General features: G+C 33.5%; 1 protein-coding gene across 4 annotated transcripts in view; it reads right to left on the reverse strand.

Annotated features, from left to right (window-relative positions):
* LIPI (lipase I) overlaps positions 1 to 25392 on the reverse strand; it is a 115997-nt gene that overhangs the window by 62766 nt on the left and 27839 nt on the right. For all 4 annotated transcript variants that reach the window (XM_031665663.1, XM_031665664.1, XM_031665665.1 and 1 more), the window contains 4 exons: positions 17379 to 17468; positions 16228 to 16395; positions 14384 to 14488; positions 3716 to 3827 (listed from right to left, as the gene is read on the reverse strand). In XM_031665663.1, the coding sequence (XP_031521523.1) occupies positions 3716 to 3827; positions 14384 to 14488; positions 16228 to 16395; positions 17379 to 17468 (475 nt within the window). The remainder of the gene's footprint in view (positions 1 to 3715; positions 3828 to 14383; positions 14489 to 16227; positions 16396 to 17378; positions 17469 to 25392) is intronic.

A 25392-nucleotide genomic window follows, 5' to 3' on the forward strand; every position in this document is an offset into this window, starting at 1 on the left:
TCATGACAATGCACTAATCCAAGTATCTGAATAAAATTAATCACTATTTCATGCTGTTCCACATAGAGTATAATGTTTGTAAATTAACTCAAGACCAACAGTTTCTTTGCCTTCTGAACAAATTTGAAACATCTGTTCTAGGCCTGTGTTCATGTGCAGTTTTTGAATTTAGATACTGTATTAGTCTGTTCTCATGTGGCTATGGAGAAATATCAAAGACTTGGTAATTTATGAAGAAAAGAGGTTTAACTGACTCAACAGTTCTGCATTGCTGGAGAGGCCTCAGGAAACTTACAAACATGGCAGAAGGGAAAGCAACATGACCTACTTTGTATGGTGGCAGGAGAGAGAAGAATGAGAATCAAGCAAATAGAGAAGCCCCATATAAAACCGTCAGATCTCTTGAGAACTTACTCACTATCAAGAGAATAATATGGGGGAAACCACCCCTGTGATTCAACCAGGATTCCACCTGGTCCCGCCCTTGACACATGGGGATTATTACAATTCAAGGTGAGATTTGGGTAGGAACACAGAGCTATACCATATCATTCCACCATGGTCTTCCCAAATCTCATTTTCTCACATTTCAAAACACAATTATGCCCTTCTGACAGTCCCTCAAAGTCTTAACTCATTCCAATATTAACCCAAAAGTCCAAGTCCAAAGTCTCATTTGAGACAAGGTTAGTCCCTTCCACCTATGAGCCTGTAAAATCAAAAGCAAGTTAGTTATTTCCTAGATACAATGGGGGTACAAGCATTGGGTAAATACACCCATTCCAAATGAAAGCAATTGGCCAAAACAAAGAGGCTACAGGCCCCATCCAAGTCTGAAATCCAATAGGACAGTCATTAAACCTTAAAGTTCCAAAATGATCCCCTTTAACTCACGTCTCACATCCAGGACACACTGATGCAACAGGTGAGCTCACATGGCCTTGGGCAGCTCCACCCCATGGCTTTGCAGGGTACAGCCCCTCTTCCAGCTGCTTTCATGACTAGCGTTGGGTGTCTGCAGGTTTTCCAGGTGCACAGTGCAAGCTGTCAGTGGATCTACCAATCTGGAGTCTGGAGGAATGCAGCCCTTTTTTCACAGCTCCATGAGGCAGTGCCCCAGTGGGAACTCTGTATAGGGCTCCAATCCCACATTTCCCTTCCACACTGCCCTAGCAGAGGTTCTCCATGAGGGCTCTGCCCCTGCACCAGATTTCTGCTTGGAACTCCAGGCATTTCCACACATCCTCTGAAATCTAGGTGGAGGTTCTCAAACCCTAATTCTTGTCTTCTGCAACCTACAGGACCAACAAGAATAGTATGGGAGAAACCACTCCCATGATTCAATTATCTCAACCTGGTCCAATCCTTGACACATGGGGATTACTACAATTCAAGGTGAGATTTGCGTGGGGACAAACAGCCAAACTATATCAGGTACTCTCATATCTCTAGGTTTTTGTTACATCCTTTCTGTTCCCTGACTGTATTGGCTTGCTTTCAAATACTTCCTTGATTCTTCTCTGTGTTCCAACAGTACATTAAGTGATCTTCTTTTATAAAACATTTTACTAAACGCTGCAATTATGCATGAGTCTCCAGTATTCTGTGACTTTCTTGGGAACAAAATGCTGTCTGTATCAGTTTGGATTCTCATTATTTTGAGAAATACCTGAATAAGTTTGATGCTGAATAACTTGAATAAGTAATTGAATCAATTTAATAGCCAAAAATCATGTTTTTGATAAGAACAAACAATAGATATTGTGTGAATGTATATGTATATACATACATAAATACAATTGTAAGCAATTTAGAGTAATGAACAATTATGGAATAATGTCAGTTATTATTTCAAAACATTCAGTGTTCAAAATTAGGTGAAAAGGGCCAAAAAGTTTCTCTCAATAAAAGATGGGTCTTGACGAAAGTCAAGAATTTTGATTGGAATTTTTGTTTAATTTATTTTATCTTCTTTGGGTGACTGAAGGTTAGTTTAAAAAGGGAAAGGAAAACAGATAATTGTTACTCTTTCACTACCAGTTCTATACAACTGTTAAATCATCTGCAATGTCTTTATTAACTTTAAGAAAATTACATTTACACAATCTAATATTAAACATATGTTTATCCAAAATTTTAAAAATTTTGCAGGACTTGTAACCCAGGATATTATTGCTAAGGATAATCATGGCATCCCATGATGGAATGGTCTTTATGTTACTTCAGTACACAGGTATTTTATATTTTCGTTATGGCGAACTTATCATTAGTTTTTTTGTGGATTCCAACGTTTGAAAGGTTTACCTACTGTTACGAGCTATGGCTACTTTTTATATTTTAATATCGTTTCAGATTTTACCTGTGCTAATAATACTATAACATTAAATATTTTCACTGCCATTGTTGGTGAATGTGCAAATAAATAAGTAGTCAGGGACTTTCTCCTGGCTCACAGAGTTTGGATGTCACTGTATTCTCAAGGTCCAAGGTCCATCACACAATAATTTAGTTATTTAGCTAATTCATGCACTGTAACTACCTATACTGTGACAGCAGTAAATGTTGGAAATACCAACCATGCTTCCTGAAATCCTAATGTGTTCAATAACCAGTCAAAACTTAAGCCAAATTGCTCTATCCACAACAAAATACACTTTGATATTTCTTTTAATCACTAGATATAGGTGCCTGTGAGCCTTTTGAAAATCGTTTCATTGTTTAATGGCTAGTTAGAAGTCTAGCACAGCAGGTTGGAAACCACAACTATATAGTAGTGTGCCAGTTTATATCATTCTTTTATATAAGAAAAAAAATAATTTTCTGGTTTAAGAATTTATTAAACACAGAAATATATATTCAACCAGCTGAAACCAAGAACATTCTTTTATATAATTATATAATCTTAAAAATATGTATACACACTTGCACATACATATGTACATACATAAAAAGTTAAATAAAAGATTGAGAAAAAAACAAAACCCTCCCCTATTATTTGGGAGCCTTGTAGGTGGGAATAGTTCCCTGAAACACTAAAATTGTGTCACTCTATTTACAGAAGTCACTAAACATTTATTCACATCACTGTGAACATGATATTGCCTGAAAACTGGAGAGAATTAGAAGGCAATATGGTTAGGAAAAACACTGCAATGAGAGTTAAAAGAGAGAGAAAGAAACAAAGTCGTCTTTTACTCTTTAACTTATTTTATTTATTTATTTATTTATTTATTTATTTATTTATTTATTCATTTATTTTTGGAGACGGATTCTTGCTCTGTCACCTAGTCTGGAGTGCAGTGGCATGATCTTGGCTCACTGCAACCTCCACCTCCTGGGTTCAAGCGATTATCTTGCCTCAGCCTCCTGAGTAGCTGGAACTACAGGTATGTGCCACCATGCCCAGCTAATGTTTTTGAATTTTTAGTAGAGATGGGGTTTCACCATGTTAGCCAGGATGGTCTCCATCTCCTGATACTCCTATAACTTTTAAAGTCACTAGTTGTTTAGAGTAAGGGAGCGTCTTTAACATATGTTATCTTTCTCTGTAAAATAAAGGAATTAGAATATAACACATGAGATCCTTTTAATATTTAGCATTTTAAGACTCTCTGGATTAAAAATAAACTATACTCTTTAAATTATCTGTTGGATGGGATACTGAAGAAAGCAAACATTGAATACATGAGAGAGGAAAATAGTAAATTTTACTTACTTATAAAACCTTGCCTCTTCAATCATTCCAAGCTGGTTTAATAATTTAAATGAAAAAAAGCCATCCATCACAGTTTTATCCGGAACAGTTATACTGAGAATGAAATAATAGGCTACAAAATAAAAATGTAGAATGCAACTCACATTATTTTTTAATTTTTTGGTTTTGGTACATATTCAGATATATATATGGGTGTGTGTGTGTGTGTGTGTGTGTATAAATATGTGTGTGTATGTATAGATAGATATATAATCTAGGCTTATATTACATATCCAAATAATATTACTGAGAGGACTCATTTGGTAAATGGGTAATATATTTTACCTTTTGTTTGTCAATTTTTGATTACTCTTAAACATGAGAGATGAAAAAGCCTGCTAGCCAGTAATGGTTATGGTGAAGTATTGAACAAATAGCTCCTAAATACTAGCTGGTCTGAAAACCAAAACTTTCCAGAAATTAGGCCAATTAAGCAACTTTTACTTTTCAATAGCAGATCTAAGGTAAATATGATAAGATTTCTTAATTATCTGATTAATAGTACCAGCTATTGCTTGCCAAACGTAATTCCTAATTTCACTGGCTGTTCAAGAATGACTGTGAAATATATACATATATAAGGTAAGTTCATAGCAGTTCTTATTCAAATTGCCTTTACTAAACTTTGGTAGAGTATATCTTTCACAGGCAAGGATGCTGAACTCACTTCTATATGTTGCCAGGCCTGTACAGGAAATTTTGACTATGGGAGTTATCCCAAGTTTGGTGCACCCACCTCCTAGAACACAATGGATTTATAATTGGATTTTCCCCATTTCTGACACAAGAGGTATAAATACGCACTTCTCACTTTGAAGTTACTTCACAGCCTTAGGCAAGGTACTTTGATTCACCTTGCCCATAAAAATGGGCATTCAGGCTTGCTCAGATGATTTCTGACAGCATAGAATATTGAGATGTTACAGATTAAGCCACCCTTCCACTATAAGTACATGAAAATGCTACGTGTACAATCCATGTTTCAATATGCAACCAACTCAGAAGAAGGAAGGGGAAGTGTCAGAAAGCAGAAACAAAGAGAAATTAGCACCAAGGCCAGAAGAACTGAAGCCCTGGACCCCTCTGGGACTTCAGAGCCTGTTGTGGCACGAAGATGGAGGCTGAACTGTCAACCTCCATGCAGGAACAGGAGACATGATGTTAAAGGACAAAGCTGAAATGGAGCTCCCTGCACAGAGCCATGAACCTTATAATTGAAATTCCCTGACCCACCATTGACTGTGACATGATGGCTGAAAACTTTCTAAATTTGGTGGGAAGAAAAACACAGATTGAAAAAGCTAAGTGAACCTGAAATATAATAAACCTCATGAAATTCTAACCAAGACACATCATAATAAATGATTGAAAGAGGAACTAGGAAAATTCTTCCTACTTTTTCAGTGTGAGTCTTAGGTGAAAACATAAATTGTTTCTTGAGATTAAATAAAACTCCAGGAAACATGAAATTTAAGTTTACACTAGTTACATGTTAAAAGACTCCCACAAATTTACATTAAAATGCTTCAGGATTGTGGTAATATGGTTCTGAAAAAAGAAAATCTGACTTGCTCTGAAGGGGAACTTTGAAGAAGAGCTGATTTCTGAGAGTTTTCTATATCAAAGATAGACATGAATCTCTATTTTGAAATAGCACAAATAGTTTTCTTTAATTAATTTTTAATCCAGACTCGAACAAACCATTGAGACTGGAAAATAACAATATAAAAAAATAAATCAATGAATACATTCAGTCTGATGAAATGATAGATTATCTTCATGGAAAAATTAGATTGAAGATAAATGAAAAAAATGTATCTGAAAACAAGAGAATTCATATTTTCAATGTGCTGAGCATATAAACTTTCAATATAGAATTCTGTCCTAAACTATCTTTTCATTCCTGAGTGAGGGAAGGATAAGGACATTTTCAGGAAAGGCAAAAAAAAAAAAAAAAAAAAAAAAGAAAAAAGAAAAAGAAAAAGACTGAGAGAGACTACTATTGAAAAGCTACTACTAGGATATACCCTGGCAAGAAAATAGTTAAACCCAGAAGGAAGGAGTTGAATGAGAGGATAAGACAAAATGTAGACAACTGAAATTGGTAAATATAAGGAAGTATTTGATGATACTATTTATAATTAATATGTATTATTAAATGAGAAATGGAAGTAAAATACTACAGGATATAATATTGAAGATAGAAAAGAAGAAAAAAGATTCAAAGGCTCTATGAGATAACTTGTAGCTGTGACAGAGTCCGATAAAAGTTTGTGAAGCAAGATCTATATTCATGTATAAATGCATAAAAAGCAAAAAAAAAATAAGTTAGTTACTGAGAAAATATGATAGCCCCGAAAGTTTTACGCAACTAAAAATCATAGCCTTAGATTATCTAAAGCCAACACCTAACAGGGGAACTGCCTGCTAAAATAAAAGATTTAAATAGAACTCAGATTTTGACACAAGAGATACAATGTCCAGGATATGATCAAAAATTGCCCAAAATACCAAGAACAAAGAAAATCACAACATTGTTAAGAAAATTACCTGATGCTAACCCTGAGATAAATTCAATGCTGAGATTATCTGACATTTATTTTAAAGGAGCCATCACAATAATGATTCAAAGTTAACATGTCTCTTGAAAAAAATGAGAAAAGAATTAAAACCTCAGCAAAGAAAAAAAGTTGTAAAAGAAAAAATGAAATTACAGAAGCAAAGGTGCATTGTGCAATGAATAGTGCATTGGACTTCTAAAATTACAGAAACAAAAAATACAATTGCAGATACAAAACTCACAGGATATACTCAATAGTGAGTGGAGATAATAAAAGAAAAAATCAGTGAACTTGAGGGCCAATCAATCTTAATGACAGAGAGAAAAAGATGGAGAAAAATAAATGAACAAAGCCTCAGGGATCTGTGGGACTATAATAAAAGATGTAATATTTGTGCTATTAGAGTGTCAGAAAGAGAAGAGAGTGTGGGGCTGTGACATGATGGCTGAAAACTTTCTAAATTTGGTGGGAAGAAAAACACAGATTGAAAAAGCTAAGTGAACCTGAAATATAATAAACCTCATGAAATTCTAACCAAGACACATCATAATAAAACTGCAAAAGTAAAAAAAAAGAAATAAAAGTCTTGAAAGCAGCCAGAAGGAAATGATGTGTTACCTACACAACACCAATTTAAATCATATGGATTTCACATCTGAAAGTCATAGAGGTCAAAAGAAAATATTACATTTTTCAAGTGCTGAAAGAAAATAACTGCCAACCTCAAATCTTACATCCAACAAAACTGTCCTTTGAGAATGAAGGGGAAATAGAGACATTCTCAGACAAAGAAACAGTAAAAAACAAGTCTCACTAGCAGAGTTATCCTTAGAGATTGTCAGAAGTAATTTCTTCATACAGAAAGGAATTGCTGAAATACTCATGAATCATTATGAAGAAAGAATGAACAATGGGAAAAGAATAAATATGGGTACATACAATAGGTTTTTTTCTCATTGATTTTGTAAATGTTAAGGAATGAAACAAAAACTATTACACAATCTGATATTCAAAATCATGATAATTAAAAGCAGGGAGTATAAACAAGCCTACATGGAAGTGAGGTTTCTACATTTTACTTGAAATGGTTAAATGTTGGAATCACTGAACAATGATAAATAATGTATGCATATTGTAATTGTTGTAGGCTTCCCCAAATATATCCTTGTCCTAATCCCTGGAACCTACAAGTATGTTATCTTACATAGCAAAGGATAATTAAGATTGCAAATAAAATTAGAGTTGCTAACCAGCTGTTCTTAAAATAGTGACATTATATTGAATTACCCAGGTGGACCCAATGTAATCACAAGGGGCTTTAAAAGAGGAAGAGGAAGACAAAAGAAGAGAATCAGAGAAAGAGACGTGGTGCAGAAGAAGGGTCAAAATGATATAACATGAAGACTCAGTCCACTAACATGAATGAAAAGGCCACAAGCCAAGGAATACGAATGATTTCTAGAGCTGGAAAAGTTAATAAAGTATATTCTCCCCTGAGCCTCCAGAAAGGAATGCACCTGCTAACACCTTGACTTTAGCACAGTTCCATCTGTATTAGACTTCTGGACTACCGGACTTTAAGATAATACATTTGTGTTGTTTTAAGCCACCAAATTTGTGGTAATTTGTTAGGGTCATTATAGGAAATCAATATACATTTTGATGCAAATGATGTGATATAGCTATAAAAAACATGTACAAGTGGACAAGTGGCTTCTAAATTAGAAATGAGAAGAAGCTGGGAGAATTGTTAGGAACATAATAGGAAAACCTAGATTTCCTTGAATAAACTGTTAGTAGAAATGTACTAGTAAGGACACAGGAGGAAATAAGGAACATGGCAGAGAAAATCCACATTGCAAAAAGGCTGTTGGTGAGAAATATGGATGTCTAATGGAATGAATAAGGATGTTAATCTTGCTGTTGTTGAGGACTCAGATGGAAATTAGAAATATATTATTGGAAACTGGTAGAAAAAGAATCCTCACTACATCATGGCAGGTAGCTTACTGCAATTTATGTGGGAAGCAGAAATTATAAATGAAGAAATCGGAAATTGAACCAAGGGGATTTATAAGTCAGGGGTTGAAAGTGTGGCCAGATTTCTCCTTGGTGCTCATCATGAATTGTGTGAGGAAAGACAGAAATTGAGATGAAACTGTTAAATTAAAAAGAATCCTGACTTGCTAATTTGGGAAATCCTCAGCCTAGCGAGTTTACTAAAGACGCTCAAGTTAAGAAATTTATTATTGGGAAATGAAGCTCTAGAGAAAAAGCTGAGGGTATAGCTGGGACAACCTTTTCCCTCAGAAAGATTTTTAAAATCAGAGCATTTAGTCACACAAAAGGGTCTTTGAAAATATTAGGCATATAACTCACAGATTCCTTTAGCCATCTCAGCAGAGGCCAATAATAGAGGCAGGATCATCTAGAAATGATATGAGGAGTCTCTTTTTTAATGAATGACTCTCTGTGACATATACAGAGATCCACCAGACTTTGGTGAAGGTTATAGTGGTATAAATAGTGCCAACTTGGACTACAAGCAACAGAGTATAAAATGAGGGAAAGTTTTGAGGCCTGGAAAATTTCTACAAACAAGACGCAAGATGAAAAAACTACTCAGATGCAAGCATATGCTACCATTTATACATTTAAAGAAGAAGGGGCTGAAAGAGAGAGAGAAGGACTCTAAGAGATCAACATGTGAAGCCATGAACCCAGGGAGCAGAGCCAAGAACCACAGGGAATTATTCCCTGGTCTTTAAATCAAATGGAGCTTGCCTGGCTGAATTTAAAAATTGCATGGAGTGTTGACTCTATTTTTCTTCTACTTTTCTTCTCTTTGAACAAGAATGCCTATAACTGGTATCGTATCCCTGTCTCATCATTATATTTGAGGAGGAAGTAATTTGATTCCTGAGATTCACGGGTTCACAGATGAAGAAAAATTATGTCCAAGTACTTATATCCACAGCTTTAGCCAAATCTGATTTAGATGAATTAGACAACAAGATTTAGAACTTTGGACCTGTTGAGTTTAGAGGAGAATTTTTTACTTTAAGTTGATGCTGTAATGACTTGATGATGTCTGAGATCAGCCAACAAAATATTATTTTATACCCAAAAATGCAAATGGGTATTGCCAGTACCCATGAAGCATGAGCCTAAAGAAATCAATCCTTTACTACTAGAAATACCTCAGGACATCGTTAAAAAATTTATACAGAGTTTGATTTTTAGCCATAATAAAATTAAACTAAAGATCAGTAACAGAAAGACAAAAGGAAAATTTCTAAACAGTGGAAATTAAACAGCATGATTATAAACAACCCATGGTCAAAGAAGAGTTCTCTAAAAAATACATAGAACAGAATAAAAAAGATACAATATATCAAAACACATAAGACACAGCTCAAGCAGTACAAGAGGAAATTTCATAGACTAAATGATTACATTAGAAATGAAGAAATATCTGAGGCCAATAGTTTGTTTCTGCCTCAAGAAAATAGAAAAAGAATAAAATAAAACCAAATAGAGTAGAAGAAAAGATGTGTATGTAGAAATATATATGTGTGTGTAGAAATATATATATATATATAGAGAGAGAGAGAGACAGAGAACAAAGCAGAAATTAATGAAATTTAATAAAACAACATGATAGAAAATTAAAAATCTGATTCTTGAATAAAAAACAATAAAATCGATAAACCGTGTTGTCTAGCAAGACAGACAAAATAAAAAGAATCAAGACACAAATCACTGTTAGGAATAAAACAAAAGGCATTATTAAAGATAATGCAATCATTAAAAGGATAATTTTAAAAACCTGCTGCTCATAATTCAACACCTTAAAATAAATGGACCAATTCTCCAAAAACCACAAACTACAAAACTTCAACCAAGCTGAAATAGATAATCCAAGTAGTCCTAAAGTTATTAAATAAATTAAATTTGTAGTAAAACTTCCTCCCAAAAAATCTCCAGACCCAAATGGTTTCACTGGAAAATTCTGCCAAACATTTAAAGAATTAACAGAAATCTTGCATGATCTCTTCCAGAACAGACAATAGAGAAGGGAAAACTTGCTCACTCTTTTTTATGACGTTGTATTACTATAGTAATATGAATACACTATTACTCTTATGCCAAAATCAGACAAAGACAATAAGAAAGGAACACTACTAACAAATATCTCTTATGGACTTAGAAAAATTCTCAACAAAATATTAACAAATGAAATTCAACAATGTATTTAAAAATATGCACTAAGACCAAGTAGAATTTATTACTGGAATGCAAAGCTTGTTCAACATTCTAGAATCAATTAATGTAGCTCAACATATCAACAAACTAAAGAAAAAAATTATATGATCATATCAATTATGCATAAAAAGCATATGGCAAAATCCAACACATATTTATGAGGTAAAATTCTTGGCAAGTTAGGAATAGAGGGGAACTAACTCAATTTTATAGTGTACCTACAAAAAAAACTATAAGTCACATCACGCTTTAATGGCAAAAGATTGGATTTTTTTTTTTTTTCCTCTAAGGCAAAGGTATCTGTGCTTACTACTGTTATTCAAAATAGCACTGGAAGTTCTAGCCACTGCAATAAGTAGATTTTAAAAAATTAAATGCAAACAGATTGTAATAGAAGAAATAAGGGCATTCTTATTTGCAGAAAACATAATTGCTTACATAGAAAATTCCAATGAATTTTTTTAACCTAGAAACAATAAATGAATTCAGCAAGTTCCCAGGAAACAAATTCAACACAACAGATGCAATCTCATTTCTATATACTAACAATGAATGTGGAGATACCAAAATTTAGAAATACATTTTAGAATTACTACCAAAATGAATATGTGGTATACACATAACAAAAGATGCACAGGATCTGTATGTTGAAAATTATAAAATGCTGACTGAAGAAATCAAAGAATCAAAGTATATGGAAAGACATATCATATTCATGAATTAGAATATTCAGCATGGTAAAGATATCAGCTCTCCCCAAATTGAAAGATATGTTTAATGTAATTTCTGTTGAAACCTCAGACAAATTTTTGCAGATATACACAAGGTTATGCTAAAATTTATATTGAAATGCACATACACTAGAAGATCTAAAATAATCATGACAAAGAAGAATGAAGAGGAAATAATCAGTCTACTTGATGTTAATGCTTACTATATAGCTACATTAATTAAATGCTATGTGGTACTAGAAAAAGAAATGAACACATACATAAATGAAAAAAGTATGTAGATCAAAATATAGACCCAACACAAACAGGTACAAAAAATATGTCAATAAATATATCAATACATATTGATATCTATATTATATATCTCTATCAGAGATATATTTTAACCAATTGTTGATAAAGATGCAAAAGCACTTAATAAAAGAGAACCTGTCAACAAATGATGCTGGAGCTATAAAAAAACTAAATAGAAATAGATTTCAGATGTAAATGTAACACATAGAACTATATTATTTTTAGAAAAAAAGTTATAGGAGAAAACTCTCAGGACCTAGGGCTCAACACAGAGTTCTTAGACTTGACACCTAAAGCATGATACATACCTAAAAGAAAATAATGATCAATTACTCCTCATCAAAACTAATACTTTTTCTCTGCCAATGTTTTTGTGAAACAGATAAGAAGACAAGTTACAAACTGTAAGAAAATATTTGTAGATCAAATATTGACAAGGACTAGTTTAGAAATTATATAAAGAATTATCAAAAGTCAACAGCTTAGAAAAAAAGCCCAATTGAAAAATGTCCAAAAGACATGAATATACATTTCAGCAAAGATGATAAGTAGAAGAAATAGTCAACATTCGTAGTCATCAGGGCAATGAATACTAAAACCACTGAAGTATCACTGTATGCTTGTCAGAATGCATAAGAATTTTTAAAATAATGGCACCAAATTCGAAAAAAAATCAGAAAAATTAGATCACTTATATTTTAATTGGGATAATGTAAAGAGGTACAGTCACTCCAAAAAAAAAGGTCAAATTTTTTCAAAGCTAAATGTGCAATTAGTTTCTGTCCCAGCAATAACACTCCTGGGAATTTATGACAGATAATGAAGACATACTCACACAAAAACTAATACACAATATTCAAGCAGCTTGATTTGTCATAGCCAAAATCTAAAAACATCCCAGCTGCTCTTCAACAGGTGACTGGTTAAACAAATGGTGGTACATCCTATATCTATGGAAATGTATATGTATATTCCATAAATAGTATCTGTAGATATATATCCCTATAGATATATATGTAATATATAGTTATATATAATATATAGTAATATATCTTTCTCTATAGATCTATATCTATTATATATGATACATAATATATGTTATATATGTAAATTATATATACATGGATATATCTATATATATTATATATAGAAATAGATCTATATAGATATCAATAATATATAGATGCAATATAGATATATATTTACATATTATATATTATATATAATTACATGTAATATATTAATATAATATAGATATATAATATAGAGATATATATGTGTGTGTGTGTGTGTGTGTGTGTATATATATATCAAATCTCACTCAGCATAATTCCCTGGAGGTTCATCCCTGTAGCATGTATCAATGATTCACTATACCTTTAGTCACTGAGTAGTATTCCATGGGAATATATCTCTATCCCTAAGGATGGATAGATAGATCGATATATATTGATATCTATATCATGTCTCTGGATATATTACTATGGAATACTACTCAGTGACTAAAAGTATAGTGAATCATTGATACATGCTACAGGGATGAACTTCCAGGGAATTATGCTGAATGAAAAAAGTCAATTTAAAAGGTTACATGCTGGATGATTCTCTTTATATAACAATCTTGAAATAACAAAGTTCTAGAAATGTATGAATGGATGCCAGGGATTGGAAACCAACAGGTGGGGGATGGGGTACGTAGTTATAAAGGCACAACACAAAGATTCCTTGGGGTGATGAACTGTTCAGTGTCTTCGCTGTGGTGGTAGATACAGAGCCCTATAAATGTGACTATTTTGTATGGAACCAAATACACATATAGTCACACACACAGGCAGGTGTATAGGGAAATCCGATTAAGATGGGTGGATTGTACCAATGTCTACTACTCTATGGCATTGCAAAATGTTATTATTTAAGGAAACTAAAGTATATACAGTATCTCTGTGTATTATTTCTTATGTCTACATGTAAATCTAAAATTAATAAGATTAACTCAATAAAATTTTTAATTTGAAAAATGGACAGCTCCAATTCTGTTTGATAGGACACATCACTAATGTTTGAAGAATAATATATTGAAGTTGGTAGTGACTGTGACTGGAAGACATTAAAAATGACTGACCTAAAATATTTTATGAGAATCTATTTTAAGTACTTATCTCTCAGTAATAAAAATTAATGACAGTCATTCAAAACTTCCTCCATAAGATTCTTCACATAAAAGGACTCATTTTATTTGCAAACCACTTCTAGTTTTTCATTTCCAAACAGAATAATTTTGCTTTAATACTTCCTTATAAATCTAATGATTTATTATATTTCTATGAGATTCTCTCTTGTTCTACAAGTTTTCTCCTCTTGTCTAACTCTGAGTGTATTATGAGGATTACTACTTTCTTGTCCTTTTTTATATTTATATATTAATAATCTAGTTTTGGTTTCCAAATAGGTGTTCATACTCTATATATATATATATGGCTCCTTAATATGTTATATGCCAAAATAACTCTAGAGGTGAAAAGGGCAATATGTAAATTTAGGATGAAGGAGTGCAACCTTGATTGTTTCTTTGTGAAAATATTACCCAAGCATCTCTCCATTTTATCTAAAAAAAGATCAAGTCCTTAGTTGAATTTGTCCCACTGGCTATAGCAAATTTTAAATTTGCCTGAAAGAACATGATGGAATTTGAGTGGGTGCAAAGAACACTTTGAATCAAATGTAGATTAGTGTAACAAAACTAAAAATTTGTTTATTTGTTAAAAGTGTTAACTTACTACAGAATGGATATATGCCACTAGTATCCAAAAACACAGTGGTCCTAACAGGTCCTCCTTTTATCCTTTCTTTCAAAACATCTTTAAATAGCTTGGCTTGATAACCTGAGATTTGAGAAACAGAACATTAGAAATTGGATTTCCATCAAATAACAAAAGTGTCAAATCACTAAAGTAACTAAAAGATCAGTGTGTATAATCATCATCATGATCGTCGTGGATTTTGATAGCTTAAAAAGCATTTTTTTCAAATAATGCAGCATTCCATTTATTTTAATTACAAAAACAACTCTTAAATTCAGGATTCACAAATAAATCTGCTCCCTCAAAATCTTATCAGAGCTTAGCATACTCCATCCATATGGCTATAGTCCATTTGTAGAAGTTTTACTGTTATAAATTCAGAATTTTACCTGTAATTCTTTCTAATAAATTCAGCAGAGTAAATTGACTACATAAAACTTAAACATACAATATAGCTCCATGAGTATAGATCCCTAATTCTCCAATACATATAATACATACAGATATGGCATGCGTGTGCATACATTATATATATATTATATATATAAGTATAGGTATACTTTACATGTACTATATATTGTGCATATAATATACATATTTCAGATAAATATAGTATGTGTGCATGTAGCATATTTATTATAATATGTTGATATATTGATAAAAATACTTATAAAATAAACTTTATATTAATATATATTTAATATGCTTCATGTATTTCTTTGTTCCCATATTGCTACCTCCAAATTTGAGATTTGCATATGGTAGAAAGAATAGTAAATTAAGAATTCAGAGGTTTTACTCAAGTTCTAACTTATGCCTTTACGTAATTTATATATTCACTCTGGGTTACAATTTTCTCATTACATGGAAGAAGGATGGGACCAGAAAAGCAATCCACAACAGGAGGTCTGAAGAAAACTAATCCCACATGATGTCTTACAGACAGAAAGGCCTATGAGAAAAATCAAATTGGCAATGCCTGAACGGTGCATCCCCTTCCTAGGGTGTTCTCAATGTGTGCTAATCGTGCTTCAGAGTTTGGTTTAATTTAGCCTTTGTAATCACTACCCATTCCTTGAACCCCTTTGGCTTTGGAAACATCTCTGGAGAATTCTGCCACGATACTGACCAGATGTTTACATGCTCACGGCATGCTTGGATCTGGTGCTCTCTTTGAAAAACCCTGAGTAAACAGCCTCTGAAATTCTTTCCAGTTCCAATATTATATTTTTATGTGGATTTTTTTCTCTATAATTTCCTATTGGCAGGTTTTAGTTATCAGAAGTAGCAATACTGAACTGCTCTTAGCAAGCTTTATCCATTTAGAAGGTGTGAACCATGTAACCATGTTTCATGTCTACTTGCTGATAGCAAATAAGAAGCTAACCATGGCTCATACCTCTTCACTTGTTCCTAAGACCTCCAAAAAACAAAACAAAAACAAACAAACAAACAAAAAAACCACACCTCGGTGTTGCCAAGACTGTGCAAGTTTCTTTCTTTAAGTGAAAATATAGTTGGATGATAGTTAGATATTTTTGTACATCAGAAACAAGGATCATTATAAAGCCACCTAATCTGCCCACTATACTGAACATAAAAAGGCAGTTGATCATGTTCCTTTCATTAAATATATTAAAAATGTTTAGTAGGGAATGATATATTTACTCTGTACCACATCTCTACAGATAATTTTTCCATAAAATGGTCATGTATTAACAAGTAAACAGAGTACACAGTTTAGCTTCCAGCAGAAAATACTAAAAATTATGTTATTCATATTAAATAAGAATGATAGTAACTATAATAATCTCTCTTACCCAGCCAAGGACATGATTTTTCCTTAAAACTGTCACAGTCCACACATAAGCTAGTCTTGTAATCTTTGTATGAATGACAAGGAAATGAAATAAAATTGCAGTTTGTTTCCAAAGATGCCATGAACAAGTGAACTGCTCTCTCGTGGTTGCATTTAATGAATTTAATTCCTTAAGAGTTAAAAAAAAAAAGCAAAGAACTGTAGATGTATTAATCCATGTTCAAGTACATTTAAAAACAAAGTAAAGATGAAGTTTTGCTAAATACTATGTACCTTATGAATATTACTGACTATAATACAGTTTTATGTCAAACCACTAAACAAATAGTACCAATGAAAACTTAAATGTAGTATGTCTTTTGCATGAGATTTTTAATAAAATTTTAAAGTAATAATTAACACAGCAAAAATGTTTCATTTCAGTGTTTCACAAGCTCTACACAATGCTACTATACTTAATCACTAGTGTACACATCTTTTCCTTCTAATCCTGTACTCCTAACGTTTCCACCTAATGACAAAGATGACCATGAAACCAGGTGACATTAAAACTTTATTACCTTTCTTTTCTTTTCCAACCCCTTTTCCAACCTTGCACATCCTCATGCTTTTCACCAAACTTCTTTAGCTACAGTGGCCTTTGGTCACGTGTTGTTTGACCAGCTGCCGTTGTGGACCTGAGAACATTTCTTGCAATGGCTCTGACGTGAACCAAATTCCACACCTGGGGAAGCTGCTCGGCTATCTTTATGTACAGAACAATCAAGTGTCAAGAGATTTTAAATTTGTCTTTGTACAGTAATATTGTGATGGTTAAGATTAAATCCTGAGATCAAAGTGTTATTATATGATACTTTAGCTACGTGTGCTTCCTCAGTGACTTACAACTTCTCCTAATGTTTAAAATGATGAACTAAAATTATTAAAAATATAATATAAGAGGTCTCATCCATGACCAAATGGACGTCTACTGGTAATCTTTATGAACTAAGCATGGTCAAATTAAAGCACTGTTAACCAATAACTCTCCTGAGTCATGGGCAATGGTGATGAAATCAAAACACTGCCTACAGATGAAGAGGGGGAAAGTAAGTTATTTTCTTCCGTCATTTCAAATATTATATAATTCATTCAAAAATACTATCAGTATACCTGAGAAAATTGATTTAGGACAGCCAGGTTGTTTCCTTCCTCCATTTGGATAAAAATCTATATGTCCCAAGGGCTCTCGAATGCCTAAACCTGAGAAGAAAAGCACCAAGGATCATCATGTGTATATAATCGGGTGACTAGCTTGCACAAAACAAAATATCCTATAAAATCCATTCAAAGTTATTCTTTAAATATTAGAATTGAAAATAAGTGTTTTTATAAAGAGAAGGTTTACTTCTATAAATTCTTCATGAAAAGTATATTTCATTAATGTAACATGTTTGCCAGTCACCAGTTTACTATGGGTCAGTCACAGTTTTTTGTGGTATGAACACATAAGTGAAAAAAGAAATAGAGCAAAATGACTTGCAGTGACAAATACTTTATAGTGGAAGGAAACCATAATAAACAAGTAAATACAGAGTATGTCAAACAATAGTACGTGCTACGGAGAACAGTTCAGTAGAACAAGAGGACAGGAAGGGTCTAGTGAGGGTGGTAGTTGCATGTTTAAGTTATTTGGTTAAGGAATTTGCTACTTGAAGAAGGTGGAGTGGAGCAAAAATGTGAAGGATGTGAGGCGGTGAGCCCAGTGGATATTTATGTGAATATGCTCGGGGAAGAAGCCAGCGTGGCTGAAGCCTAATGTGTAACAGGGAGCTTCGGAGCAAAGGAAGCCAAGTCCTACAGAGCCTTCTCAATCAGTGTGATGATTTGCTTTCACTTTGGGTCATAATTTTTAAGATCTGCTGGTGCTGGATGCACTAACTGGAAAAAAATCTAAAAACTAAGCTGCCTCTCGGCTGGAGCAGTTTGAGTCAGAGTGACATGAAACTCAAAGCTTTGATTCAAGGGCTTGTGTAGCCCTGTAGATCATTGGGGCACCGGCGAATGTACTGATTCTGAGCCCGTTACCAGCATAAAACTCAGAGAAGCCTTAACAGTGAAAAGGGCTAGCAAGCCCAGAATACTCAGGACTGTGATTTGATATAAAATTGTGCTGCCAAATAAGATTACAATGCTTTAATCTGGGGCACAAAAGATTTCCTACAACACAGTGAACTCATGAAAGAGATCAGTCATAGATTTAGTATAAAACAAAGATAAATAGATGATTCTGACAATAAGGGTTTAGATGCTGAAACTCGACTTAGTTCTAGGATGTAACAGAACCTCTGATGAGTTGTTAGTAGCACGTTAGAACACTGGGCATGTACACTGAGGCTGGGGAGAGGGGAGTTTTAAAAACAAGAAAAAAAAAAAATTAACAGTGTTAGAGATCTGTGAAATTTCCTCATATTTGAACTCCACATGGATTTCCAAGACTAGGGGTTTCCAGTTTGGAACTGTCATTTTCTCCAATCTGCCAATGAAGGAGACTCAAACCAACAGCGCACCTTAGGAATTAGAGGGAAAAAGAAATTTGTCATTAACTTACAAGCAGCCCTTGATTCAGGCATGCTATTTCCCTTTTATCAGATGGGTGGGGGGCAGCTTGGTCTGTTTAGATCATTCATTCTCTTGGTTTCAAGAAGGGTGGGGGGAGCAGCTATGACTTTTTAATTTTCCTTTTATTGTAAAATATAAGGCACATGCAGAAAAAGAACATTCAACATAAATCTATAGGCTAATTATTATAAAGCAAACAGCCATGGGGCTACCACACTCATGTAAAGAAATAGCACCTAGAAGCCCCCATTGTGCCCTTACCCAGTCACAAGTTTCTTTCTGTCCCCTAATCGCTAACCCATCCTCTTTTTTAAAATAAAATCATTTGTTGATACTATTTTATTTTATTTTATTTTATTTTTTGAGACGGAGTCTGACTCTGTCGCTCAGGCTGAAGTACAATGGCATGATCTCCGCTCACTGTGACCTCTGCCTATCGGGTTCAAGCAATTCTCCTGCCTCAGCCTCCCGAGTAGCTGGGACAATGGGCACGTGCCACCATGCCCAGCTAATTTTTGGTATTTTTAGCAGAGATGGGGTTTCACCACGCTGGCCAGGCTGGTCTCGAACTCCTGACCTCGTGATCCCCCTGCCTCGGCCTCCCAAAGTGCTGGGATTACAGGTGTGAGCCACTGCACCCAGCCTGTTTTTCTTCTTTACCTTCTAAGGATGACTCCCAAAACCCTATAGTTTAGATTTCTCCTTTGAAAAAATATATGAACTTACTCATATTTTGTGTATGATTTTGTTTCTGGCTTTTTAAATTATTACTATGTTTGTGCTATTAATCCACATTATCAGGTGTAAAAACAGTAATTTATTGTCATATAGTATTTCATTGTATGAACGTATCACAATTTATTTTTCCATTCTCCTATTGTGGTACATTTGTGTTGTTTCCAATTTGGGGCTAATGTGTTCAAACTGTGAACATTTTGAACACATATATTAAAGCATATGTGAAGGTACATCAGTTGGTTATATACCTAGGAGTGGAATTGTTATAGAATATGAGTATCTTTGATTTAATACACAATGCTGAATAGTTGTACCATATCTTTGCCAATAAATGCTCTTGTCAAACTTTTGAATTTTAAGCATGTGGCTTCTTATTTGGGTTTTAATTTATATTTGTTTCTAACTTTAAGAACTTTTTATACGTTTATTGCCTATTCAGATGTATCCTTCCTAATGTCCTGACTTTTTCTTAACGAGGTTATCTTTGTCTTTATTATCGACTGATAGTGGGTCTTTATCTCTTTTCCTGCTTTTTTTTATGGCTTGCTGTTCACATTCTTAAAGTATTTATAACATTCTCAATTTTTATATAATCTGACATTTTAATGTTTTCATTTGGGTTAGAGATTTTTGTGTACTTTGGGAAAATATTATTCATTATCCCAGTGTTATGAAGGCTTTAAAAATAATTGCTCATAAACCATTTATTTTCCTTTCACATTTATGCATACCACAAGGAAATAATTTTTGTGTTTTACATGAGTGCAAGGTTTTTTTTCAGCTTCAGAATCCAGTTGACGGAAACAGAACCACGTAATTACTGATACTAGCTGTGTCTTCTCTTTTTGTTCTTTCTGTTTTTTCTCTCCAAGAATTTATTTTTAGAAGAGACATATGAAGTTCAAGCATTCTATGTTCCTTTCATTGTATGGAAAGAAGGCAAAAGTGATATAAATAAATTTTAAAATAATAATTAATTTTTATCTTTTCTAAAGTGCAAATTTTGGCTTTTTAAAGCATCTGCAATTCATAATTTTTATTCCATTAATTTCTTTGGTATGTTTAATATTTGCTTCTTTCTTCATTTCTGTGTGTTTATGTTGTTTAATTCTTAATTTTTCAAGATTATTAGATTAGTGATTGATTTTCAGCCTTTTAAAATAGGTGTACTCAAAACCATACATTAACTTCTAGACGTGACTTTTGCTGAATCCAAAGAGTTTTAATATGCAATAATGTGAATATTCAATTCAAAATATTTCATATTTATGTTATTTATTATTGTATTCATTAGTTATTTTTAAGTGTGATTTTTCACTTTCAAAAATGTATGGATTTTAGTTATATTTTTGTTATTTATTTGGATTAAGTGCATTAAAGAGAGAGAAGATTACTCTATGATTTCTACACTTTGAAGTGTTTGAGAATATTGTTTTTTTTCAGATCCAAACATTTTTGTTTGCTTTCAATTCTTTTTTGTTTGTTTGTTACATTTGGCTAATGCCCTCATAGCTCTGATTATATTTATTTATGTATTCTTTTTTCTTTTTTTATTATTATACTTTAAGTTCTATGGTACATGTGCACTACATGCGGGTTTGTTACATATGTATACATGTGCCATGTTGGTGTGCTGCACCCGTTAACTTGTCATTTACATTAGGTATATCGAAATGTTTCAGCATTTTTTTAAGGCTCGGTATATGGTGAACTTTAGGTAAAATATCCATGTGTGTTTCAGAAGACTGTAAATTCTGCAGTTCTCAAGTGTAATGTTCTATAAATGTCTATGAGATCAATTGTGTTAATTAAAATTATTCACTATGATTATGCGGTTGCCTTTTTTTTGTAATGTGTTATTGTTAATAATGCATTACGTATTTGAAGCTGTGTTATTAGATGGATACAAACTAGAATTGTTATATCTTCTTTGTGAGTTCAAAGTTTTATTATTTTAAAGTCCATCCATATTTTTATTAGTTTGTATGATAAAATCAATTTTGTCTAATATAGATTTACCACCATTTGGAGGATAATATTTGCATATATTTTATCACCCTTCTACTTTCAAATATTTTGCTTCCTTGCTTTTATATATGTCTTTAATAAATAAGAGTTGGATTTTGTCTTTTTAATCAAGTTTGACAACCACAATATTTTAATTAGAGCATAAGTCCATTTATATTAATTGTATAGTTGTGTTTAATTTTACTATCTTATTATCTACCTTCTATTTGCTTTAGCTGTTTTATGCATTCTTTCTCTCTTTTCTTATCTTCTTTTGACTTCATAAAAAGTTTATTCAATTTTTGTCCTTCATTAGCTTGGAAGTACTCTTTTATTGTTTTCTTGCTAGATACCCTAAAGATTCAACATGAATACTATACTTATGAACCTCAGTTATTGAAGGTCACTTTCACCTTCTTTCTATACAATGAAAGGAACACAGAAAGCTTGAAATTCATTTATTGCCCAAAATCATATGCTATTTTAGCTTATTTTAATTTTCTCTATATTTCAAATCCATAAAAAAGCTATTAACAGTATTTTATGCCATCAGCATATGCTTAGATTTAACTAGTTAAATTTGTCTGAAACAAAATAGATTTATTCTTGAAACAGATTGGGATACTATCTTAGCAGTTGTTTCCTTTCACCATATGGAAGCAACCATTCTGTTGTTTCCTATATTCCATTGTTTCTGATGAGAACTCAGTTGTAACTCTGGTCAATCTTATTCACCTTATTTAAATAAACTTGTATGGTTTGATGATGGCCTTTTCTGCAATTCACTATCATTCATCTAAATGGAGATTAATCTTTATTATTTTTCTTAATTGGGCATTTTGAACTTGTGGATTGATTATATTACTCAGTTTGGGAAAATTATGAGAAAATATCTCTTTAAATATACCCTCTGTTCCATTTTTCTGCAGTTTTATTCCAGAATTCTAAGACAACGTAATATACCATCTCATTGCCTATCCTATGCATCTCTTAACTGTTGGTCTATATTGTCTATTCTTTGGTACCCATTTGCTTCAGTCTAGAAATTTACTTTTCACCTACTTTTTAGTTCACTTGCTCACTCTCTCTTTACCCATTTCTAATTTTCTGTTAAACCCATTTAATGGAAGTCAATTATTTTACTTTTTAGGGTAAGAATAATTTCATTATTTTCGTCAAATATAATTGATCAAATTTATACTTACTAATTTTCTGTTAAATTTTTCGGTCTTATCTTCTACCTTTTTGAAAATATTAATAGCAAAACTACAATTACTTTTGCACCAACTTAATAATAAGCACTTTTTTATAGCCAGTGTATAATAATCCCAATATCTGGAGGCCTATGGGTCTTGTCTATTTACTGTTGTTTCTGCTTTTTCTCATTCATGCTGTCTTGCTTCAAGTGTGCCTGGCTATCTTGGATGCTAAACATTTATTTTAAACTGTTTTTGTAAAATTAATTTGACACTGAATTATGTGAATTTCCTACAAAGAAGGCTATTGTTTGCTTCTGTCAGATAACTAGGAGCTCTAACAATTCAGAATCTACTTAAACAAAAACTCAATAAACGTGATTTTGGCGGAGGCAACTCAGATAACTAGAAGCTTCCTGCCGACCATAAGAAGGCTGGTTTGTTCAGCTTTACCCATGATTCTGTAATGTCCTTTGGAGTTCCAGACAAGAATAACAGATGAGATGTTTTGCAAACCCAATATGAAGGTTTCAAAAGCATCTATCTTTTGGATATTGGACTCATAATTTTCCCCAATATCTCAACAAGAATGTATGCCATAATTATGTAATCCACAAATTTGAAAGGCCACATGGCTTTTTGAACACTCACAACTGAGTAAAAATGAGGATTATTGGCAAGCAGAAGATGTGGTCATTGTCTAGTATTCAAGGAAAAGGCAGTTCACCAGGTATGTGCTGAGTCCACGCATATCATTCAGAAATTCCTCAGGACAGGTACATATGCAGCATCAAAAATCTATGTTTCTTATTTGTGATAGTCATAAAGATCAATCCAATGTTCCAACTATGTGGCCTCTAGTGGCAGGTTAGATCTGATAGGTTGCATCATCAAAAGATGTTGAGAATATAAGAAAATCCAAGATAGTTCATTAGGATAAGTGAAAAATACAAACAAAAATAATAAGAAGTATGAAGAACTAAGTCAAAAGGCCATAGGCAGAATTGAAGTTAGTGTTGTGGGAAGTCAGGGACCCCAAATGGAGGGACCGGCTGGAGCCGTGGCAGAGGAACATAAATTGTGAAGATTTCAGGGACATTTATCAGTTCCCAAATAATACTTTTATAATTTCTCATGCCTGTCTTTACTTTAATCACTTAATCCTGTTATCTTCATAAGTTGAGGATATACGTCACCTCAGGACCACTGTGATCATTGTGTTAACTGTATAAATTGATTGTAAAACATGTGTGTTTGAACAATATGAAATCAGTGCACCTTGAAAAAGAACAGAATAACAGTGACTTTTAGGGAACAAGGGAAGACAACCATAAGGTCTGACTGCCTGTGGGGTTGGGCAAAAAGAGTCATATTTTTCTTCTTGCAGAGAGCCTATAAACGGATGTGCAAGTAGGAGAGATATTGCTAAATTCTTTTCTTAGCAAAGAATATTAATACTCTGGTAAAGGAATGCATTCCTGGGGGGAGGTCTATAAACGGCCACTCTGGGAATGTCTGTCTTATGTGGTTGAGATAAGGACTGAGATATGCCCTCGTCTCCTGCAGTACTCTCAGGCTTACTAAGGTGGGGAAAAACTCCTTCCTGGTAATTTGTGGTCAGACCAGTTCTCTGCTCTCAAACCCTGTTTTCTGTTGTTTAAGATGTTTATCAAGAAAATACATGCTCCGCTGAACACAGAAACTTATCAGTAGTTCTGCTTTTTGCCCTTTGAAGCATGTGATCTTTGTACCTACTCCCTGTTCTTATACTCTTTCCCCCTTTTTTTTTGAGATGGAGTCTTGCTCTGTTGCCCAGGCTGCAGTGCAGTGGTGCAATCTCGGCTCACTGCAAGCTCCGCCTCCCGGGTCCACACCATTCTCCTGCCTCAGCCTCCTAAGTAGCTGGGTCTACAGGCGCCTGCCACCACGCCTGGCTAATTTTTTGCATTTTTAGTAGAGATGGGGTTTCACCGTGTTAGCCAGGATGGTCTCAATCTCCTGACCTTGTGATCTGCCTGCCTCCACCTCCCAAAGTGCTGGGATTACAGGTGTGAGCCACCGCGCCCAGCCTCTTTCCCCTTTTTAAAACCCTTAATAAAAACTTGCTGGTTTGAGGTTCAGGCGGGCATTATAGTCCTACCGACATGTGATGTCACCCCCGGCAGACCAGCTGTAAAATTCCTCTCGTTATACTGTCTCTCTTTATTTCTCAGCTGGCCAACACTTATGGAAAATAGAAAGAACCTACATTGAAATATTGGGGGTGGGTTCCCCCAATAAGTTAGAGTTTCAGAAAAAATTCAGACAAGAGATTACAGATTAATTGGCCAATAGGTGTATTGTATGTGGATGTGCCAAGCTGATATAAAGAGTTAGAGATAATAAAGACATGAGAGGTTTGGATAACACTACAACCATGACTCCTTTGGTTTTGACTGCTTATAGAAGTAGGTGAACATAGATTCTAAATAAGGAGAAGAATTGTTACCACTGGAGTCTCAATCTATTGACATGTAGTCATGGGGGTTGAAAAAATTGCATCTATGACATTTGCGTATTTCACACACACACACACACCCTAGTATGGTAGTATAGATTACCACAAGATTAATTCAGAGGAGCAA

Source organism: Papio anubis, chromosome 4, assembly GCF_008728515.1.
Source record: "Papio anubis isolate 15944 chromosome 4, Panubis1.0, whole genome shotgun sequence".
Lineage (NCBI taxonomy): Eukaryota > Metazoa > Chordata > Mammalia > Primates > Cercopithecidae > Papio > Papio anubis.